Source organism: Hydra vulgaris, chromosome 13, assembly GCF_038396675.1.
Source record: "Hydra vulgaris chromosome 13, alternate assembly HydraT2T_AEP".
Lineage (NCBI taxonomy): Eukaryota > Metazoa > Cnidaria > Hydrozoa > Anthoathecata > Hydridae > Hydra > Hydra vulgaris.
The window spans coordinates 30143619-30166348 of record NC_088932.1 but is presented as its reverse complement, the minus strand read 5'-3'; the positions used below and the strand labels follow the sequence as shown (position 1 = coordinate 30166348).

Sequence of the window (22730 nt, the reverse complement as noted above, 5' to 3'; positions counted from 1 at the left end):
TATTATTATCCTAACTCTACTAACAATAAAATGCAAATAGTACTTTTGTAATTAAAAATTATATTTTTTTTTTTCATGTCTTTTTTTAAATATTTGCAGGCTTTACTTGACTTTCCTTTTCTGGTACTTGTGTTGTGACAGATTTTAAAAAGAACTCAACTGATGTTAATGCGGTCATTATGTCGTTACCTATAAGCAATGACGTTGCTGATACGGAGTCAAAGTTAAAATATTTGTAGATAAATTTGTATTTGATATTTTAGATAATATATCAAGTTATTAATGTGTTTTTATTGTTATTAATGGTTTAATAACTCATAACCCGTATTACGGGTTGCTTACTGCTAGTCATTATAATTATGTTATGAATTCATATTAGTTAATAAAATTGTATTGAATATTCTCTGGTTATCGTGTTTTATACGCGTTCAAATGCGAGTTTGATACTCAGTAGGCGTCGTATAGTATACCTGTCTTTATAAGCATCTGATGTCGATTTTTAATGCGCGTTTGACACGATAAAATGGCTAATATATATTCGTAAATAATGCGTATTCTGGAAAGTTTTTAATGCGTATGTAATACCAGGAAAATATCGTATTGAATATTCTCTGGTTATCGTGTTTTATACGTGTTTACAAGAGGTTTAAATGCGAGTCTAATACTCAGTAGGCGTCGTATTGTATACCTGTCTTTATACGCATCTAATGCGTATTTCTAATGCGTATTCGACACAATAAAATGGCTAACATACATACCACATCGATACGTATTTAAACGAGTTTCTAATGCCCATTTACAACTAAATTTGCCGACTGGGACGCTTGTGGAATTCGGTTCTTGACGAAAATGTTTATTGTCTTTAATATGTATACGAATATGTACAGATTTGTAATTTTTTATTTGTTATTTTATATTTTAACTTTATCTTAAATTTCTTCTTTTTTTAACTTTAAGTTCTTTTTTAACCTTCTAAAATTTCTTACCAAATTTTTTTTTTTTTTTTTTTAAACTTATTAATTTCACTCTTTTATGTAATATTGGAAGATGTAAAATTTAATTGTATTTTTTTTTGTATTTCACAAAGGGGCTTGATGATAAGTCATTTTGACTTCTACTTGCCCCAGTCAGCTTATAATTATATATATTTGTTTAAATTTATAGATAACATTGTAAAATGTGTAAAATGACGAAATAAATAGAAATTCTAAAGTTACCAATAAATCACTAAAAGAAAATTTATAAAATAAAAGTGGGTTCTCATATAAGTTACAGTTATCATGTGATATGTGTAAGTTCTATGCAAAGTTTGATCTTTTTCAAAACTTAACCTAAATTTAACTTCTTTTGGAAAACCTGTTGCTGCAGTAAAGTTTAATGCTATTTTGGCTTTTAGAAAACTCGGAAAATGTTATAAATCTCTACATACTTTTGCAGCATTAATGAAAATGCTACTAAGTTTTGTCTAGCGTTAAATACTGCTTGTGGCAGTCTGATAAACTAACAAGCATATTTATATACAAAGCAAAAAATATATATCTAAAGCAAAGTATATATCTACCAACAAAAGCAAGGTTAGGAGCCTGAAGCTGAAAGGAATTAAAAAATGATTCTTGGATAAACAAGAAGAAGTAGAACCAGTTCTTTTTTATGAATCTTGAACATTTTGTTTGTAATTTTATTACTGTCTTTCCATTTTCTCCATATTAGATTTAAAGCAAATTAGATATAGTTAAAAAAGAATATCTCCAGATAAGTCTATTCTTATTTTTCGAAATTTTCCCAGTTTGTTAAAATATATTGGAAGAGGACTGGTAGCAGAATAAATATTTTTGTTTGATTTTAAGTTTTGATTTTTGTTATCACTCAGCAAGACCTTCCCGCTAAAACTAGAAACTATTATGGCAATGTTTATAACTTTGGAAATATACAAGCTAAATGGATTAAACTAATAGGGTACCTAAGTTCACATATAAGTAGCTGAAATACCAAAGGGCACTAAAAAAGGACGTTTACTGAGAAATCCTTTTTTTTAAACAACATACTAAAACAGAAGAATGGTTGAATAAATGAGGCAAATTTTTACTACTTTTATTTATTTTTATTTCTCATTTAAAGTAAAATACAACATAAGTAGACAAATTTTTTTAAATCATAGGCTCTAAACTGACGTATTACTATAAAAAGGAAATAAGAAAAAAAGTTCACCTGAAAAAGATGGGGCCACTAAAACTTCGTTTCCTAGGTACTCCAGTCAGGATTGCTAGAGGCAAATTTTTTGTTAATGCCGGGGGCCAGCTGGAGCTAAAGACGCCCCTGAATTTAAAAGCAAATATTATAAACGCAAACTTATGTTACTAACTTTTATTCCTTGATTTGTGTCTTGTCCCTAGCTTGTGCTCAGTTTCTTCTCATTCTTCATTTGGTGGTTTGGTGACCATGCAATGATCTTCGATCAGTATTCTTACTATTATTAGCAACGTATTTTTGTTTTAAATTAACAAAGTTTTAATATATAATTTTGGGTCATATTATTTGAAAATCATTTTCAATCCTCTAGTTTGACGGCTAATTTTTCGTAATCTTTTAACAGGTTTTTTTGTAAAGATTTAATAAAAAACCCTTTTTTATTCAATGTATGCATTTTTTTTGTGCAAGCAATGCACTTCTTACAAAAAAATATATTATAAAAATTGTTGGAAGTTAACTAACACCAAAGTACTTTGCTGGGCTTTCTGCAAAATACTAACAATCCACTAAAAGCTATTTAGTGGTATTTGATTAAATAAGTAGTAAACTAGGATTTAGAAACCATCACTGCAGCTACATAGTAGTTATGATTAAAGGTTATATTTGTAATTTTTTAGCACAATATTTATCTTATTACTGATACTATCAAGGGGGCACGCGTCGTCCGGAGGTCGTCCGTAAGACGACCTCCGGACGTCCCCCGGACGACGTATGCCGATTGGGTATGTAATGTATACCACATTTTTTATTTTATTATTTTAGTTAAAGTATTTTTTCTGTAAAAAAAAGCTTTAATTAAGTATTTTTTACAGAAAAAATATTCTATAAAAAATACTTACTTAAAAAATTTCTGTAAATAATTAAGATTTTTTTTTTTTTAATGTTTTTTGAAAATGAGATAATTTTGTTTTGAATATCTAATAATACACCTTTAAATACACCTAAAAAACCTAACTGTTTTATTCTTTTGATTTGAGTCAAAGTTACATTTCTTAACTTCCGTTTGTTGCAAAAAATTATAATACAAATTTATAATACAAATAAAAAAAATACATTGTTAATTTTTTGTACTTTATGGTATATTTACAACAATTTTTAGTGTAATATATATATATATATATATATATATATATATATATATATATATATATATATATATAATATATATATATATATATATATATATATATATATATATATATATATATATATATATATATATATATATGTATATATATATATATATATATATATATATATATATATATATATATATATATATATATATATTTATATATATATATATTAATAAGCTAATTTAAAATTAAAATATTTATATTCCAATTCTTGCTTTTTTCACAAGTATTCCAATACGTTTTTCTCAGAGATAAAGATAATCTTTGACATATACAACAAGTTCTTTTTCGGATGATTGGTGAGAATATTTATCTAATGTCTTTGGAATCAAAAAATGAACGTAAGCTGCATTGAGAAAGCAAACCAGGGTTACAAGAAGAAAAACAAAAAACTGGTTAAATGGAAAACCAAGTTTATTGTTTTTTATATTTGATAAAGACCAAGAAAATGTACTGCCAAAACACGCAGTTCCTGTTGCCCTTAAAAGTTAATCAAGTTATGTTAATACTATGTGTAGATATAGCTTTTTAAAGGAGAAAGCAAAAGCTAACGTTATTTAACTCATTTAAATTTAGTTTAATAACAAAATGTGGATTATCCTCAGTGGAGTATCCTCAGAGTGTGGGTGGGGTATCCTCAGTGAAGTATCCTCAGAGTGTGGGTGGGGTATAGTGGAGTGTCAGTGTGTGTATAGTGTGGGGTATAGTGGAGTGGAGTGGAGTGTCAGTGGAGTAGTAGCAATTTAAATATAACAACAATAGTTTTTTTAAAATCAATTTTCAAAATTTATATTTACAAAAAAATACTATGTTAAAAAAATTAAATTTAAGTTACCTTCCAATCGATGATATAGAAGTTCCAAAACCATTAATAGTTCCTTGAAATTCAGGTTTTATAGAATTAGTCAGAAAAAGATTGACAGACACAAAACAACCACTATTAATAGCTTCAATTACAGCTTGACATATTATGAGAACAAACCATTGAACTTCCCTATCAAACATTTAAGAAGTGTATGTAACTTATATACTTAACAATAATAATAAATAATAACTTAAACGCATATATATGATGATTCTTTTTTACTTGTGTGTAATCATTGCAACAGCAGGTATAAATGGGGTAATAGAACCAAAGCCAATGATCCAGTAGATGAATGACTAGAAATTATTACACTTAAAAATATCATTCATTTATTCAACACTTAAAATTAACATTACCAAGTACAAAAATTTACTATAAGGGAAATTTAAATAAAAAACCTTTTTGGCGCCGAGTTTATGCAATATCTAAAATAATTAATAATTATGCAGTTAATTAATTTAAATAGCTTAAAAAGTAGTTATTTATGAGAATAATATTTTTATTAATAATTACAGATACACTTAAATTTACAATTAAATATAAAAAATTTACATCTAAAATGAAAACTTTTGAAAACCTTTTAAAATATTATGTATGTGGGTGATTTCAGATTGATTTTTAAAATTAAGCTTCAACTACTTCTATACAAATAGTTGAAATTTTATCTGTTATGGAAATGTTAGGAGACAATAATTGAACAATAATTGAACTTTCACTCTCACCTTGAGGGTTAGGCAGGAAAATGAAATGTAAAAAGAGTCTGCTCATAAAGACACTCAATATAAATTTGCACTATAGGTAGGAACTCTGAGTGCTCGCAAGAAGTGCTCAAAAAAATATAAAATATTTTAATATCAAGCCTTATTATGAAACTTTTTTGTTTGTAGACCTTTTTTTATTTATCTATTTAAAATTTGAATTTTAAATTTTACCACTACTTGCTAAGTTTGTATCACAAAAAAGTAGATAATAAAGCAGCATAAAAATTTAATTCCTACTCAAATTTGTAATTAACAGCCTAAAACAGTTAGCAAAAAATAAATGAATAAAAATTTTAAGATAGCGGATCAAAGGCCACTTCACCTGATCCTATAGATTGACAGTGACTAATTTGGTCATGTTTGGATAAGTGGTGTATATAATTTTTTTTTTTTTTTTAACATCTTTGCTTCCAACAAGCCTGCAAGCAACCACTATTAGAGTAGAAATTTACTGGAAGAGAAAAGATGAAGATTGTAGAGCAAGATAACAATTGACAGACGACTTAAAAAATTGCAAATTATATAAATATAATTTATATAATTTGCAATCTTTTGACGGCACAAGAGACACTAGCTCTTTAAAGCAGTGCCCATTATAGTATTTGTAGAAAAGAGAAAGAGAAGCAACATTAAGACGATGTGATAATGGTTGGAGGTTGGCTGCAAGAGCAGGTCCAACTATGTTTTTGCATCTTGTCTGAAAGAGAAAGGGCATCATTAGATCGTCAATTTGATCAGAAATAACATCATAAAGAGTGCAGTCTTGAGATGAAGGAGAGCGATATAGAACAAAAACAAAGACGATAGAAAAAAGTGGTGCTAAACGAAAGCACTATAAAGAATAGTCTGTAGATTCAAATCTAGTTTCCCAAATCAAAATTGATTTAAAAATTTTTTTTAATGCTTATTAAACAACCAATATTGATTTTAAAGAAAATCATCTACTTTTTAGTAGATTATAAAAATAATAGCTGTTATAAAATATATTTATGACAGCTAATATTTTTGTAAATATTTTTTTAATATTTTTGTAAACTTACTCTTTTTTTTTTTTAATGAAAGAGCATAGGGAGATAAACAAATAAAACAATCTTTAAAAAAATCATATACTACCTTCCGTTATCAAAGAAACCATGTTCTTCAGTATTAAATTTAAGTTTGAATGAAAAAAAACCATTTTTCTCAACAACGGTGGATCCATTGGAGGGGTAATAGGAGTGATCGCCCCCTCCCTACCCCATCTCCTTAGATATTTCGAAAAGATTTTTTTTTTTTTTTTTGCAAATCATTTTGTCTAAAAGTTTCCTCATTTCTTTACAAGGTGGTTTAGATCCATCTTATCAAAAAAGTCTAGAAATACTACCTCCTTGCTTACTAAATGGTTGAGATTCGTTGAACCAAAAAAACCATAAAATTGCCCCTCCCCCCCCCCTCCCTACTAGATGATCTGGATCCGCCCATGTCTTTCAATATATATTAAACTTAAGTTTGGATTAAAGGTAAATCAGAATACATATTTATATGTGAACTTTAATCTGAAAATGGAGTTTTAATTTTTTGTTAAAATAAAGATAAAAGACATGAACTCAGATACAAATATTTAAAATAAAAATAAATAATTAAAATAAATATTTAAAATAAAAATATAAATAAATATAAATAAATATAAAAATATTTAAAATAAATAGTATTAAAAAATCCCTTAAAAGATTAGGTAAAGATAAAACATTTGTGAAAATCAATTAAAATCGTGATTTCCAATTAAAACATTTAGTGCATGCGCATTTAGTGCATCTCAACATTTTATATTATTAATAAAAAAGATTATATATATATATTTAATATTATATAAATTTATTTTTATTAATATTATATTAGTTTATTTTAATTTAATGGGATTTCTTTTAACTTTAAATGGATAGAAAACCCGTTATGCGTGTACGCCTTACTTACCGGGTTTTGTATCCATTTAAAATAAATGATGCAAAACCCGGTAATTAAAATAACCATGACATAAATTTAAAAAAACCATGACATGGTTGTTTTAAATGAATGCCATAATTGTTTTAAATGGGTGTAAAACTCGGTAATAGAATTTAGAATTAAGAGAGCTTCATATCACACAAAATACTTACAGTTTATTTTTAACAGTTTTTTCTTCTTGAAGTTAATTAACGGTGAAAAATCACTTAGACATTTTTTTCTCTTCATTTCAGAAATCAGAGATCAGTTAAGATTTATAAAAAAATAAATCCAACTACCAATAAACATCTAAAAAATATTTCAAAATACAAACCTTAGGTATTATAAGAAACATTCCCAGAATTGCAAGAATATTGTACAAGAGCATCAAGAGCCCGATATCCTGTGTAGTCATTTCCAGTCCATCTATTAAAATAATACTAGTTGATATCATCTTCTGAATTATTTTAAAAAGTATATTTAAAGAAAATTACCAAAATGTTTTGAAGTTGCAGCAAATATTGGGAAAACTTCCAAATAGCCTACTCCAACAATACAAAACACACCATACAGCAGTAAACTTAAAACACTTAGCTTTGATCTGAAAAATATTTACAAATATTTTATACCAAGCCTTCCTTAACGCTTTTTATTTCAGGAGAAAAGTAGTAAAAAGATTAACAAAAAAAAGATTTACGTGAATACTTGTCCAAAGTTCGAGTTGTAAATTACTTTTTTTAATCTTGAATAGTAACTTATTTTTTCATTGTTTATTAATTTTGAAGTCTCTGATGGTATTATCTTTGTTGAAGTTATAATCTTTACTGATGATGATGTTTCTTGACGAAGATCAACTGATATATTTGAATACTGATCTTCTATATGATCACAACAGTTTTCATCAGAAACTATGAGTAATCTTTCCGGATTGAACTTCCTATAAAAAAAAAAAAAAGGTAATCTAATAACACCTAGCAACAACAAAACGTGAACATAGATTTGGTTTTGCAAAATCTGACCCAAAAAATGATGGCCATCATATAATAATGTTGATGATAAAATATGTCGTTCCTTTGAAAACTATTCTTTCAAAATTACTTTATTTAAGTTAAACTCAATTAAAAATATATTTCATACAAATATTAATAGACATTTAAAAGATTACTTTGTCTTTAAACAACAAAAATTAATTTAACCATTAAATCTGTAATAATTGTGTGAATTTTTAGCAGGGATGCGGAGTTCCAAAAGTACTCTGGCTTTATATCTCTACTTTTTCCAAGTCTGTAGTGTCCAGAAGCGCTGTAATAAAAAATTTCATGAGATTTAATGACTTGAAACTTATTGTTTTCAAGCCTGGAGTCCTGGAGTCCCGGAGTCCTTGCCGCAATTATACCTAAGGACTCCGGGCTCAAAAAACAATTGTTCCTCTAACCTAAAAGTCTTAATTTTTTCCTATTAGTAGTCCATAAACTTATTTATATTTTTAAAGCTCCTGGATACCAAAAACTAGGGTAAAGTAATCCTTTTGTGACTTTCAAATCCAGAGTCCTTTTTGAAACTCCGCATCCCTGATTTTTAGATTTACAAATTTTATAGATTCTTGTTATTAATTAAAAAGAGAATAAATAAAATCATAGAGTTTATTTCAACTCAATAAAATTGCAATAAATAACAATACACCTCATTTTATATTATATCATTTAAGTTTATTAAACGTTTGTAAAACAGAAATACTAACCTACTTGAATAAGGAAGTACCCACATAACTAATGCATTAGAAATTAGGAGACCAAATGCAATGATTAGATTTGGTAAAAGAATTCCATACTTGCTGAAAAAATCATCTGTAAAAATATAAGATGCAGATTATTTAATTAAATGTATGGGGCTATCTGGTGCCTAATACAACTTTGGGGGGATGGGGGATGAAAAAGTGGGATGGAATTTTCCGCTATTGCTAATAAACGAGGGAGCCTTAATTAAAAGAAATAAATGGGAGATTTTTTATCTTGTTTTTTATAAATGAATTTATACTTACAATTAAATATTTTATTTTTATTATAAGGGAGTTTATACTTTTAACTTTTTTAATAAATATAAAGAAAGGTTTTATTGTTATTAAAAGTGACTTTGTACTTTCAACTTTTTTAATAATTGCAATGAAAGGTTTTATTGTTATAATAAGTGGATTTATACTTTCAACTTTTTAATAATTACAATGAAAGATTTTGTTTTTATTATAAGTGAGTTTATACTTTCAACTTTTTAATAATTAAGATGAAAGGTTTTAATTTTTTAAGTTAAATAAGTTTTTTAGTTAAATTAAGTTTTTTTGTTGGGAGCAAGTTAATTAATAAAACATTTTTATACGGATAGAACGGTCTTATTCAGCTTGCAGGAAGAGGGAATACTTACAAAACTTTATAAACGCCCCAATAAATGCCCTAAAAAACGCCCCCGTGTTTAAGCATCGAAGAGCACATAAAAATACATACATATATATACTAAGAATATTATTTATAAACTATTAATATATTTATGGTTTTTGTTTTACAACCATGGAAGTAAATTTATTTTATGGTGTTAAAATAAATAAATTTTGTGATTGTTGAAATCAATGTTGATAAAGAGCGCAAATCTTCTTGCCCCCACTTTTCTTCCTTAGGTTGGTGGCTGCCTCCCAATAACTTTTTGGAAGCAAAATATTTTGGCTTCCGCTGTAGTTTCCGCCCCTCTATTGGCGGCCTCAGCCAAAGACCAACGCTAATAGGGATGTGGAAGCCTCTAGAAAAAACTTTGGAGGCAAAATTATTTTGTGGCTTCTGCCTTTTAGCTGGCTGGGGCTGCCAAATTGAAGGTGGAATTTTTGCCTCTCACCTGCGAAAGTACAGAAAAACATTTTCACGTTTGTTTTTAAATTAACGAGCAATTTAAATATTAATTAGGAGCAAACATTAAAAATTTGACATCAATGTTGCATTTTATATGATTTATTGACAAAATTATGACTATTATAAGTGCGTATTTTAAACTAATCTTACCTGATAATTATTACTACAATGATGATGTCATTATTGTGATTATGTGCATATATATCAATAGTGTATTATTATATAACCATTATCAATCACAGAAGACGGCATTCACAACAAGTAACAAAAATGATCTAAGAAGGTTTAAGCTTTATGTAGAATAAGATGCTAAACGGAAGAGTTATGTAAACTTTATGTTGAAACGGTTTTTATATTAGCATTTTTAAATTCTGATGTAAGTCTAAGCTATTCAGTTCAAAATACAACGAATAAATTTAAACTCTCACCTCCCAAATAAACGAAGGTCTCTTAAAACACAGGAGGGTCAGAAATATAATTATAAAATCTAACAAACAGAGAAATCTTAGTAAACGGGATAATCAAAGTATCAAACCGATTATATATTATCAATAAAAGTTGATCTTAATGGGAAAATGTCAATATTTGACTTCATCATTCATCTCACTCAAATCACAGAATAATAATTATATTATAAATTTATGTACATTATTATTGACATTAATGTGCATTATTATAATCTACATTGTCAGTTTTTTTTTTAGTTTATCTCATAGTATATCAAGTAACGATGGGAGCTGATAATAACTTTTTGTAACTTTTGTAACTAAAAGTAGTTGTATCATTTTTTCTTAAATCTTTTTTTATAAATCATACCAATGTTTAACAACTTACCTTTATCAAATATAGTTGGATGCTGAATATCCGGGAAAACTAAAAACCCTAAAAAAAAGATTAAAATTTACAAATTTTTTCATACAGCTGTAAAGTATATGTACAGTTGAACCCATGTAATTCGAATACTCATGGGGTCTTAAATAATTCGACGAATTACAAAACGACCGTGGCGCAGTGGTTAGAACGTTTACTTTAGAAGCAAGAGATCCCGGGTATAAAACGAGTTAAAGCATATTTTGAGCCATTAGTAAGGAAGAAGGCGTGAACTTCCTATTAAAATGTTCTTTGCGGTGCTCTGTGACAAGACTGTTATGTCATTTTGGGGCACTTTAAACAAAAGTAAAAAAAAGAAAGAAAAAAAATTACAAGCGTTTTTGAATTATAGTTTAATCATACATAGGGACAGAAGAGTTTGTTTAATTTAATTTGAATTAATCATAGATAGGGACAGAAGAGTTTGTTTAATTTAAATTTCGAATTAAAGAACTTCACCTTACATTAGTTCAACTGTACAAAGGTTTTATGTAATTTTTTCTAAAGTTTTTTAAAATTTTTTTACAAAATAATCGGAGCCTTTGAAATATCACTTACCATTTAATATAATATTATTATATGTTTATTAAATGAAAAAAAAAACTAATTTTATATAAATTTTTTCACTTTTTGGTTACGTCCATAAAGTACATACACAGGTACATACACGCGGATTAACTTTTTTTAAACAAAAGCATTGAATTACTCGAGCTTAAAAAATCAGTATTACATTATGTAACAGTAAAATATTGGATAAACTAAAGATGTTTTTTTATTAATGTTTTAAAAAAAATACTCGTTGGGGAAGGAGGAGGTAGTTGATTTTGCAAAAAGTAATGCATACTTACGCAGAAGGGAGGGGGCGTTAAAAGCATACAGGTAGGTACAAGACGAGAAGAGGTACTCAATCGAGGGTTTTACTGCGTTCGTACTTTATGGATGCCTCTTTTTCTTACTTATTTCATTCTTCAAAAAAATGCATTCTTGTATTAAAAAAATGAAAAAGTACATTAAAAAGTAAAATAAATGATTATATTAACGACTGCATTTATAACCAATTAATTAATATATTATATCAACACCTTTTTTAAGGGGTGCGTATGTGTCAATTTTTTAGTTTTTTAAGGAAGGAGGGGGAGATTAGTGCTATGATTGAGGTACGTTCTCTTGTACCTCAATCATAGCGCTAATTCTGAGCTCACAATTGAAAAAATACTTCATCAATTAAAATTTGTTTACCTTTGGTTTACTTAGCTTTACCTGATAAACTTGGACCAACAATTAATCCAATGTTATAAGCTGCATAAAATATTGAAAATGCAAGACCCATATTAGTTTCGTTGGCGTACTCAGATACAATGGTTTTTGAAATTGGACCGATACCTCAAAAATGTAGTAAATTAGAATAAATTTAAAGAGATTTTTAACTAAACAAAAAGCTAGCAAAAAAACATACCAGTAAATACTCCTTGCATAAATCTTGTTATTAAAGCCCAAAAGTACGAGCGACTTAGACCAAACAAAATTGTCGAAATAATCAATCCAAAGGATGAAACAAGTAACGTTTTTTTTTGGTTGAATTTATCTCCAATGTACCCCCATACCAAACTAGGTTTAAAACCTTTTTCATAATTGTTTTGTTTATATAATAAATATACATTTTTAAATACATATTGTTGTTTAAAATAAATATCTTTAAATAACAACCCACCCACTCATAACTCTTGCAATGAATATTGACGCTCCTATCCAACCTGCATCTTCACCTTAAGTATAATAAAAAAAAAATTATTTGTTGAAATAAACAAAAAAGGAATAAAAAATATCTTCCTTACCAGCTTCAACTTCAGATGCTCCAAACGACTAAACAAAAAAGCAACAAGAAAACAGATAAATAAAAAAATTTACTTTAAAGTAAAAAAGGAATAAAAAAACAATATTAAACTAAATAAATATTACCTTTACAAGTTGTGGCAGATAGCTGAAAACTGTTGTATTTGTCATTGCTTCAAAGAACTATACAATATATTAAAATAAAAATCTTATTAATTTCTTGGAGTCCTACTAACACCCTAAATATTGAACCTCATTGATTTTTGTAAGCTCTCGTATTAAAGTTATTTGTTCAAAAACTATAAGTTTACATAAAAATTAACAAAACTCAGTTAATAAAGTTCTAATATTAAGTTAGCACAAGCAATACCGTATTAACGTATGGGCACACCCTGTAACTACCAGAAGGGACTATACTTAAAGAGGCCACGACACCCATGAATTAAATACATGTATATATTATATACATTTATAATATGAATTAAAAATTTAATGTAAAAAATTTGTTTGACAAGGAGAAAAAGCATAAAGTATTAACTTAAAATAAAAATATTTTCTTCACAAAATCACATTTTTTGTAAAAAATAACAGAGGAAAATAGGGGCTAGATAATTTTTCATATATAACAACTCAACAAAAAAAATGTTAGAATAACAAAACTATATTTATATCCTATATTTTAAAACACTAATTGGTTTTTTTGGTTTTGGTTATTGCTAATGCATGGTGTCCTTCAGGTGTAACTTTATAGGGTTATTTTTTTGCAACATGTATTTATTTTTGCGACACGTATTTTTATTTTGAGTAGATGAAAATTGCCCCGATCACGTGACGAGATGACAAATTTATGAGTTTTACATTTTAAAACTACTTTTTCATAACGATTCATCGTCTGCATAAGTTTCTAGTTTACTTCGTAAACTAGAAACTTAAGCAGACGATGAATCGTTATGATACAATAAACCTACAAACAAAGTATTATTGCTTCATGACCAACAGTCTTGTAAAAACTCAGGATTTTTAAAACGTTTGCCACCTTGCTCTGTCTTCCACTATTAAATATAATAGACTGTTTTCATTGTGAATTTAAGTACAGCAGTGGATGGCCTAGTGGGGCCCTGTCGAAGCCTGTATCCAATTATTTTTTACATAGCATACAGAAATAATAAAAGATTTAACTTTTACATTTTTATGACAAAAAAATTCTAAACCCATGACAAACCATATTTCATTGCGGAGCCAACCTGTTTAACCTGCTTTTACTATCTCAATTTCCATTTTATATTAATATTGAACAATGTTCATTTCAATCAATTTTTCTATGTTGATATTTTTTATTTAAATTAAAAATAAAAGTTTAAGATTGGCAACTTCATAGTGATATTTGTTATAGATTTGTTGAAAAAAATCGCTTAGTCCGGCTAGCGACTAATTAGTTTTATTTTGTGATAAAAAATTTAATCATGTTGATACAAAATTTTTAAGATAACACTAGCTTGTAAGCTGCAATATTTTGCAATTGATTGTATCGATGACAACTCTGCAAAGCTATAATATGTAGCTATAAACATGTTATAGGAGAGACCGAGGAGACTTCGGATAGTTTTTATTTTAATTGAGCTTATTTAATAACTATTCTTTCAAAGTAGCATATTTTTTGTCAAATTACTTTGAGTAAGGTATTTTAACATTTTAACTTTTTTTATATTTATTGATTTTAAATGTTTGAAAACTATTTTAAAAATGCTAGTCAGGTGTCCAAAGTCACCCAAGCGGATGCATGCGGGATGACTTTGGACACTTTTAGAGGAGATTATGGATATTAAATAAATAAATATGCAATTTCAACAATGATAGTTTATTTTTCATTTATAAATTATTGCTACTTCATCCAAATTGCATTTAAAATATATCATGGGCTTAAAACGATACATCGTGACACATCAAAATTATCAGGATTGCTATCATTAAATCCATCGTCATCAAGGTTATATGTACTCAGGTTATATGTATTATCGTTGAAAAAATTGATTTTTCTTAAATTTAGTTGTTACATCAACATTTATTAAATTAATATTCTGATGTTTAGTCTTTTTGATATTATCGAAGAGTCTGGATTTGCTAACACCGTGTTTAGCAGCATGCATTATTTGTTTGGACATCTTTAACGGCTTCCCTTAACTTCTTAGTTGAGAATGTACGTTTGGTTTTTCTTTTATAGTTTTTGGTCATCTTTTGCTTCAATAAAAGTAATAATAAAACTTTAAAATTTGTTCAAATTTTTCTTTTCGTTTATTCCAGTAACTACGACTCTTTAGTTTAGCGCTACTAGCGGTACGGCTTTTGTATACATTCACTCGAGAATTGCTTCGCGAAGAATTAATCTACAAGGGAATTATGGTGTTGCAATCGGTAATGATTGTGGAAACAGAAATTTGCAAAAATTTAATAATTGTCCATTGGGAGCTGTTATTAAGCAATCATTACAAAAGCATTGGACAATTTGACTATATAGAATGTCCAAAGTGTCCAAAGTCTTCCCCGTATGGGGTGTATTGAAAAAGCTCAGGGAATCTCTACAAACACATTTATAGATCACAAATACTTACATTCTCAAACATCCGGAGGTGATCATTTATTTTAAAAAAATTGCACCAACTCTGGCAGAGTTCATAACTAGGATCTGAATAATTCACTTGGAATTGAAAATTTTACATAAAAAAACTCTAAAATTGTTTTTTCAATCTATAATTCCCCGTGTCCGAAGTTTCCCCGGTCTCCCCTACTAATATTGCGATGTTTAAAAGTTATTTTTATAGTAGAAAAAGGAAAATAAAAGTTTTGGAAAGGAAACAAATACAAAAATAACAATTAAAATAGTCATTCAGTAGTAACTACATGGTTAACAAGTTTATAGTTAACAAGTTCATGGTTAACAAGTTCAAGGGTAACAAGTTCATGGGTAACAAGTTCATGGTTAACAAGTTAACCATGTTATAATAAACTTAATTAAAAAATCTATACATTATTTTTTTATTTGTTATGTTATACTAATTATGAGTGACTGTACTTATCATAAGTTATCAAGTATTATATAAGTTGTTAATTTATTGATAGTATACAAATTTAGTTTATATATTTTATATATTATATATCTTTTTTATCTTTTTTTAAAAATAATTATAGTTTCATTATTTTTTGGTTTTAGCTGAGTTTTTTTTGTTTACTATTTTTATATTATTTTTACTATATTTACAATGTTTATTAATTTTACTATTGTTTATATTGGCTACTATTTTTATATTGTTTTTAGTTTTTGTTTGCTCTTTAAAAATAATTACGTTTAAACAATAAATTTAATTAAATAGCATCAAAATTAAACTTGCTTTATAAACTGCAATCTGTAATCTGAGTTCTACATAAAAACTCTTAAAGTTTTATTTAAACATGCTATCAAATTTAAATATATATATATATATTGTTAAAAAATAACTTACATAGAGTAGAGTTAGAGAGAATATAATTGGGTGAGGCAACAGATCCATGTCGTCATTGTATAACAACCTTCTTAGTAACATTTATGAACTAGTTTAGTTGCTAAAAAAATCAAACAATTAACGCCATCGTAGTTAAACCAACGTATTAATTTTATCTACAATATCAAGTTAGTTTTATTAATAAACCTCTTTAGAGGTCGTTTATAAATTACGTCACGCAATTTTGGACGACCCCTTACCAATTTTTGTTAAAAACAGTTTGATAGTAATACTTTATATTGCCATTAGTCGCAAAATAAGTTTTTTTTATCTTTATATTTATAGTTATAGAGATAAACATTTATTACCATAAATAATAAATAAACTTAAAGTAATAAAAATATATTATTCAAATTATTTGAACTTTAAGGAAGTGTTGTCTTTTAATTTTAATTTTTTTCAATTTAAATAAAAAAAAAGTTTTTAATAAAAAACATTTGTCATTTAAAAGACATTTATGAACATTTGACACTTATGGGACACTTAAAAATCCATTAAAAGGTTTAAGTATTATATATATATAAGTATTAAGTATTAAGTATTATATATATATATAAGTATTGAGTATTAAGTATTATATATGTAAGGTTTAAGTATTAAGCAAAATGTTTCTGCTTAATAAAAAAAAAATCGTGCGATTTTTTACAATTGATAAAAAACCAAAACTTAAATAAGTTTTATTTTGACGATGGCTGAAAAAAAAATTAAAATTTTTTCTAATTTCTCAACCCCAATTTTATCTCTCTACCCCAATTTTATCTCTCTACCCCAACCTTTATCAATCTCTACCCCAACATCTATCAATCTATACCCCAAACAAAAAAGTTTTTATCTATTGTTTGAGGAATTATATTTTCATTGTTTCGTTAATTGAAATATAATGAAACATAATGAAAGTTTTACAATGATCAAAATTTCAAGTTAAAAACAAACAAAAAAAAAACCTTATAAAAGAAAACAATCTGGCTCTATATAAAAATATGCGACGGTAATCTAAACGAAGGAAACTATCCGGTTGTATACAAAAACAGAAAACTATCCAGCTATATAATAAACAAAAATTAACCTTGCTAACTATATACTAGAAAACAGAAAACTATCCGGCTGTATAACAAACAACAGAAAGCTATATGGTTGCAAACCAAACAGCAGTAAACTATTGAGTCGAACACTAAACAGCAGAAAACTATGAAGCTGTACACTAAACAATAGGGCGAATTACGAGTTTTTCTAAATTTGAGTATTTGACGTTGTAGATATTTTCAACAATCTAAAAATCACATCCTGGAAATTTTATGAAATTATAACAGATAAGACAAGTTAGATGTTGTTAACTATATTTCATTTTAAATTATGATTCGGATTTATAAAAAAATAAACAATAAATCTCATATTAAAAATTTTTATAATTAATTTTTAGAAACAGTGTTTTAGCTTATGATGTTTAGCATATGATGTTTTAATTTATAAGGTATCTAATATTTATAAAATAGAAAGCTAATCCTAATTATTTTGAAATACTGAAGAGTAATTCAAAACTTTTAAACAACTTTTGAAAGTTGAAGTATTATTATTTTTAAGTTTTTGAAAATTAAAGTAATAATAGTGATCTTAATTAATTTTGCTACATTAAATTTTAAAAAAATGCAGTTTTTTCATTTATTATTTTATTTGATGAGACTAATCATCGTTTTAAAATGAAGTCTAATACAAAGTTTATAACAAAATTTCAATTTACTTTTATATTAAATATACAAGTAGCAACCAAGGTACAGCTCTCTCAACACTCTACGAATGGGAAGAAAGATCTGTGAAATTACCTCATAAGTGAAATCGTGAGTTGTTTTTGTACATTACTTAAATTGCGATCTTTTTTGTTTTGCTTATTAAACAAATTTGTTGCAAAGTTTATTGCTCGTCCTTAAGAATTCAAATTTGATTATTATTTTTAAATTACCAAAAATAGTTTAAAAAATGTTTATATTATTTTATGCTTCTTTGAAGATTCTTTTATAGACCATTTGCAATCAATTAGCAGCCAGTGGGGCAGTGGTAGCGCTCTTGCCTCAGAAACAAAAGATCCGTGATTCAAGTTTAGTGACATCGGTTAGGAATGAGGCGTGAACTTCTAAATAAATGCTCATCCTCGGTGCTATGTGATAAGACCGTAAACACTTCTTGGGGCACCTTAAAGTTAAAGGAAAAAAAAAAAAGTTGAAACAATCCTTCTTAATCAAACTTTGGTCTCCATTTTTTTAAATATCACCTGTTATTTCTGTTCTTCAGGAATCTAAATATTAATTTTGAGATTTTGCACGTGAACTTCATAGCACTACACATTGTTATATCAGGGGTGGATCCATCATTTTATCTCAAACACCAAAAAATGCTGCATCCGCCCCAGTGTCATTTTAGTAATATATATCTCATTAGTGTATTCACTGATTAGTGTATACACTAAAACATTAGTGTATAGATTATTCTTTAAATATTTTAAATATTAATATTATTAATATTACTGTTTTTACTATATTTATCTTAAATTAGGTCAGTGGACGTAGATTTGTGCATAAGTTTATTCCATCGACTGAAATGCATACAGCAGTTGACTCAATTAAGGCATGTATGGTTCGTCAAGGACAAAGAAACGTATCTACTGGGACTATTTCCAAATCAACAAGCTTTAGCTCAAATAAGGCCTAGAACTATTCGGAATAATCCTGATTTAAAAATATTTCGATGAAAATATTTTTCTTTTTTTAATTAATTTATTGATAATTAAAAAATAACCCAACGATGAAGACAGACGTTGGTAAAACGTCAAAACAATGTCTTATTGACGTCACAAGTCTGTAGGACGTCTACAAAACGTCCAACAAATGTACTAGGCTGATTTAGAAACTAAGTCACGGACTTATTGTAAAACAATGTTTTTAATCCACGATCTTGAGGTTTCGTTATATTATTACACTGATTTAGAAGAGTTTGCCAACTGGAACGTAGACTTGTGATTTCGCTTTAAAAAAAATCAACTAATCAAGTGAAGACCACAGGGGAAATAGGGCACATGTCGCATTTTCCAATTATTTGATTTATGTCCCCTACTATATAAACATAAGCCTTAAGGTTAGCTAAATAGTAAAATCCAACCCAAAAAAAGCCTATGTAATGCTACACTTAGTGTCCCAAGAAATACACATAGCGACTTTCAAAGACAAAATTTCATTTATCTCAAAAGTGGAAATGTGTGACATGTGCCTTTTTTCCCCTGTAGTCTTCAAATGCTTTTGTTAAAAAAAAGTACGACGTTGAATAAAAATAAAAACGAACTTAAACAAATTTAAGTAAAGTAAATGTAAATATATACATATATATATATATATATATATATATATATATATATATATATATATATATATATATATATATATATATATGTATATATATATATATATATATATATATATATATATACATATATATATATATATATATATATATATATATATATATATATATATGTAAATATATATATATACATATATATATATATATATATATATATATATATATATATATATATATATATATATATATATATATATATATATATATATATATATATATATATATATATATATATATATATATATATATATATATATATATATATATATATGTATATATTTACATTTACTTTACATAAATTTATTTAAGTTCGTTTTTATTTTTATTCAACGTCGTACTTTTTTTTTGACAAAAGCATTTGAAGACTACAAAGGAAAAAAGGCACATGTCACACATTTCCACTTTTGAGATAAATGAAATTTTGTCTTTGAAAGTCGCTATGTGTATTTCTTGGGACACTAAGTGTATACATATATATATATATATATATATATATATATATATATATATATATATATATATATATATATATATATATATATATATATATATATTATATATATATATATATATATATATATATAATATATATATATATATATATATATATATATATATATATATATATATATATATATATATATATATATATTTATATATATATACAGTTACTTTACTTAAATTTTTTTATTACTTCTTTGTTGGCTCTGACACCATAAGCAGGGGCGATTCGGAATAAGAATTAAAAAAGGAATAAAATAAGGGGGGGGGGTGAACCGTTAAAAATAACCGACTGCTTTCTTTAAAAAAAAAAGGATTTCCCCTGCACACCCTTTAAAATTGTCTCTGACCATAAGATATATGTGTGTCGGTTTTAAATGTGCTGAAACTATTTAAAGCTGCGCAAAAAAACGATAAAGATAAGGTCTATGTTTATTATAGCAATCGTTATATCGTTATTATAACAATCGTTACTATAACAATCGTTATATCGTTATTATAATAATCGTTTTTATAACAATTGTTATGACTTTATAGATTTGTTATGTATCTTTATTGTAAAGCACTTGTTGTTTGATATTAAGATTTATTAGGCAAAAGAAAATAATCTTAATATTTTAATTTGGATAACAATAAAAAAGAAGGTTTTATGTAACTTTCGTGGGCTCACTCCACTTTTAACTTGCCTAAAATTAAAATTAATTCAGTATTTTAATTATTTTAACATGTACTTGACTTGCATTTGGGTTGCATTTGAGTTGGGTTAGGCTTGCAAGTTGTTTTAATGTTTGAACAAGTTATTTGTGGTTTAAGCATTGCAAAGATTAAATAATGATACTAATGACAACGATGATAATAATGTTACAATTGTATTGCTTCTGATGCAATGTAATGTTTTAAAATAAACTAAATTGTTTATTTTCAAATCCAAACCCTAATCACCTTGATCCAAATAAAGAAGAACAAAAGATTTAAAATAAAAAAAAATGAAGTAAAATTAGCAAAAGTTACACGATATTTAAAAAAATTAAAGTTTTGTTTTTATTACTGCTACCTTTAAATAAAACTATAAAATTTCTACTATTTGCAAAACTTTAAATGAAACTTCATGTTGAACAGAAGATATATTAGGTTTTTTATTAGCAGTTTTAAACTACAACAATTACTCACAAAATGGTTTTCCAAATCAATCCTTATTTTGGTTTAAAACTAATATGAGCTGTTGTTATGATATTTCTTGCAGTCCATATAAAACCAGTGAAAATAGGCCGGGTGAATAAAAATGAGCAATTGCTTTTACTTAGTAATTAGTCTTTAGTGAATAAAAGTGAATAAAAACTTAAGCAGTTTAGCTTAACTTTTTATTCATGTAAAGCTGAACAATTACTGAGTATATTGCTTAACTTTACGCAAATAAAAATTTAAGTAGAACTCCTTAGTTTTTATTCACGTTAAGCTGATCAATTACTGAGTAAAAGCAATTGCTTTTTTTTATTCACCTGGCCTAATGTAAAAAAATGATAAATTTATTATACTTACAAAAATACACCACAAATTAAAAAACGTCAAGTTAAAAAGAAAATCGCAATTTTAATGCCAAAAGTATTAAGTAGAACTTCTACATTCATAAACCAGTGTATTAAATTCGTTTGTATCAGTTTGTATCCAGTGTACTAAATTTGTTTGTACCAGTTATAGATCAAAACAAAAAATGATCCCGACTACTTCGGATGTAAGTTGTATGCAAAAAATTGATATCGACTACTTTGTTAAGTTTCATAAGAAGATATCTATTGTATCATTAAAGTTATCATTATTTCAATGAATAATGTTAGATAGCAAATCGCAGCTTTTTTTAAATATTTATTAAAAATTAGGCGTCTTATCGTTTAATTAAAAAAAACTAAATATTTAATGTTACAATTGTTAATAGATATTTTATTGCAAGCGTTAAGTATATCATTTAAACTTACAACATACATTATAATAACCTAAACTAATTTTAAATAAATTTTTTATTAAATTCTTAAATTACAAGCCACAATAATCTACTAAAAAAAACTCTCTACTAAGTAAGCTAAAAAAGCTCTCCATAAGCGAGTTGCTACGAAACACTCCAAAAGAGCTGGTGAGCCTCTTTACAGCTAGTTCAACGGTTAATAATTAAAAACATCTTTTTAATTTTATAGATTGTTTTGAAATTGTTTCTATAGATACACTGCGCGACATAATGATAAGGCACCCCAAAAAGATTTATAAAACTCTACTATACATTTATAGTTAAAAACTAATTTTTATTGTAAATAAAAGCAAAATGTTTACAACATTAAACAACATTTTAACAAATTTATTTTTAACGTAACTCGCATTTATTAAAAAAAAACGTTTTTTCAGTGCGACAAAATTATAAGACAATTTTACAAAAAACGTTTTATTTGTAAACCGCAGTTGTGGGCAATTAAGAATATTTATTTGATGTAAACACCACAGATGATTATTTAACTGTAAACTTTTATGAACTGTCAAAAATTTAGTTTAGGTTTTTTTTTATTAAGTATAAAATAACAAATTAATCAATAATGGGTCGTGCTGCACCGTTAAGTCCAGATGAAAAAAAAGTGCTCTCAAACTTATCGAAAATGGGTCACTCCGTTAGTTACATGGCTAGAGCCATTGGACACAGCCGAACTGCAATTAAAAACTACGTTAATAGT

The 22730-nt window shown here is 26.6% G+C and overlaps 1 protein-coding gene across 1 annotated transcript; it reads right to left on the bottom strand.

Annotated features, from left to right (window-relative positions):
- Nucleotides 1–3570: 3570 nt before the first annotated feature.
- LOC100205374 (uncharacterized) lies at nt 3571–21838 on the bottom strand. The gene is made up of 16 exons (XM_065815007.1): nt 21556–21838; nt 16069–16168; nt 12698–12754; nt 12574–12601; nt 12450–12504; nt 12195–12346; nt 11999–12121; nt 10703–10750; nt 8716–8821; nt 7672–7911; nt 7469–7575; nt 7309–7400; nt 4650–4676; nt 4474–4547; nt 4222–4380; nt 3571–3866 (listed from the first exon to the last, which is right to left on the bottom strand). The coding sequence occupies exons 2-16, from the start codon at nt 16147–16149 to the stop codon at nt 3632–3634; spliced, it is 1584 nt and encodes a 527-aa protein (XP_065671079.1). The 5' UTR covers nt 16150–16168; nt 21556–21838; the 3' UTR covers nt 3571–3631.
- Between the last annotated feature and the right edge of the window lie 892 nt (nt 21839–22730).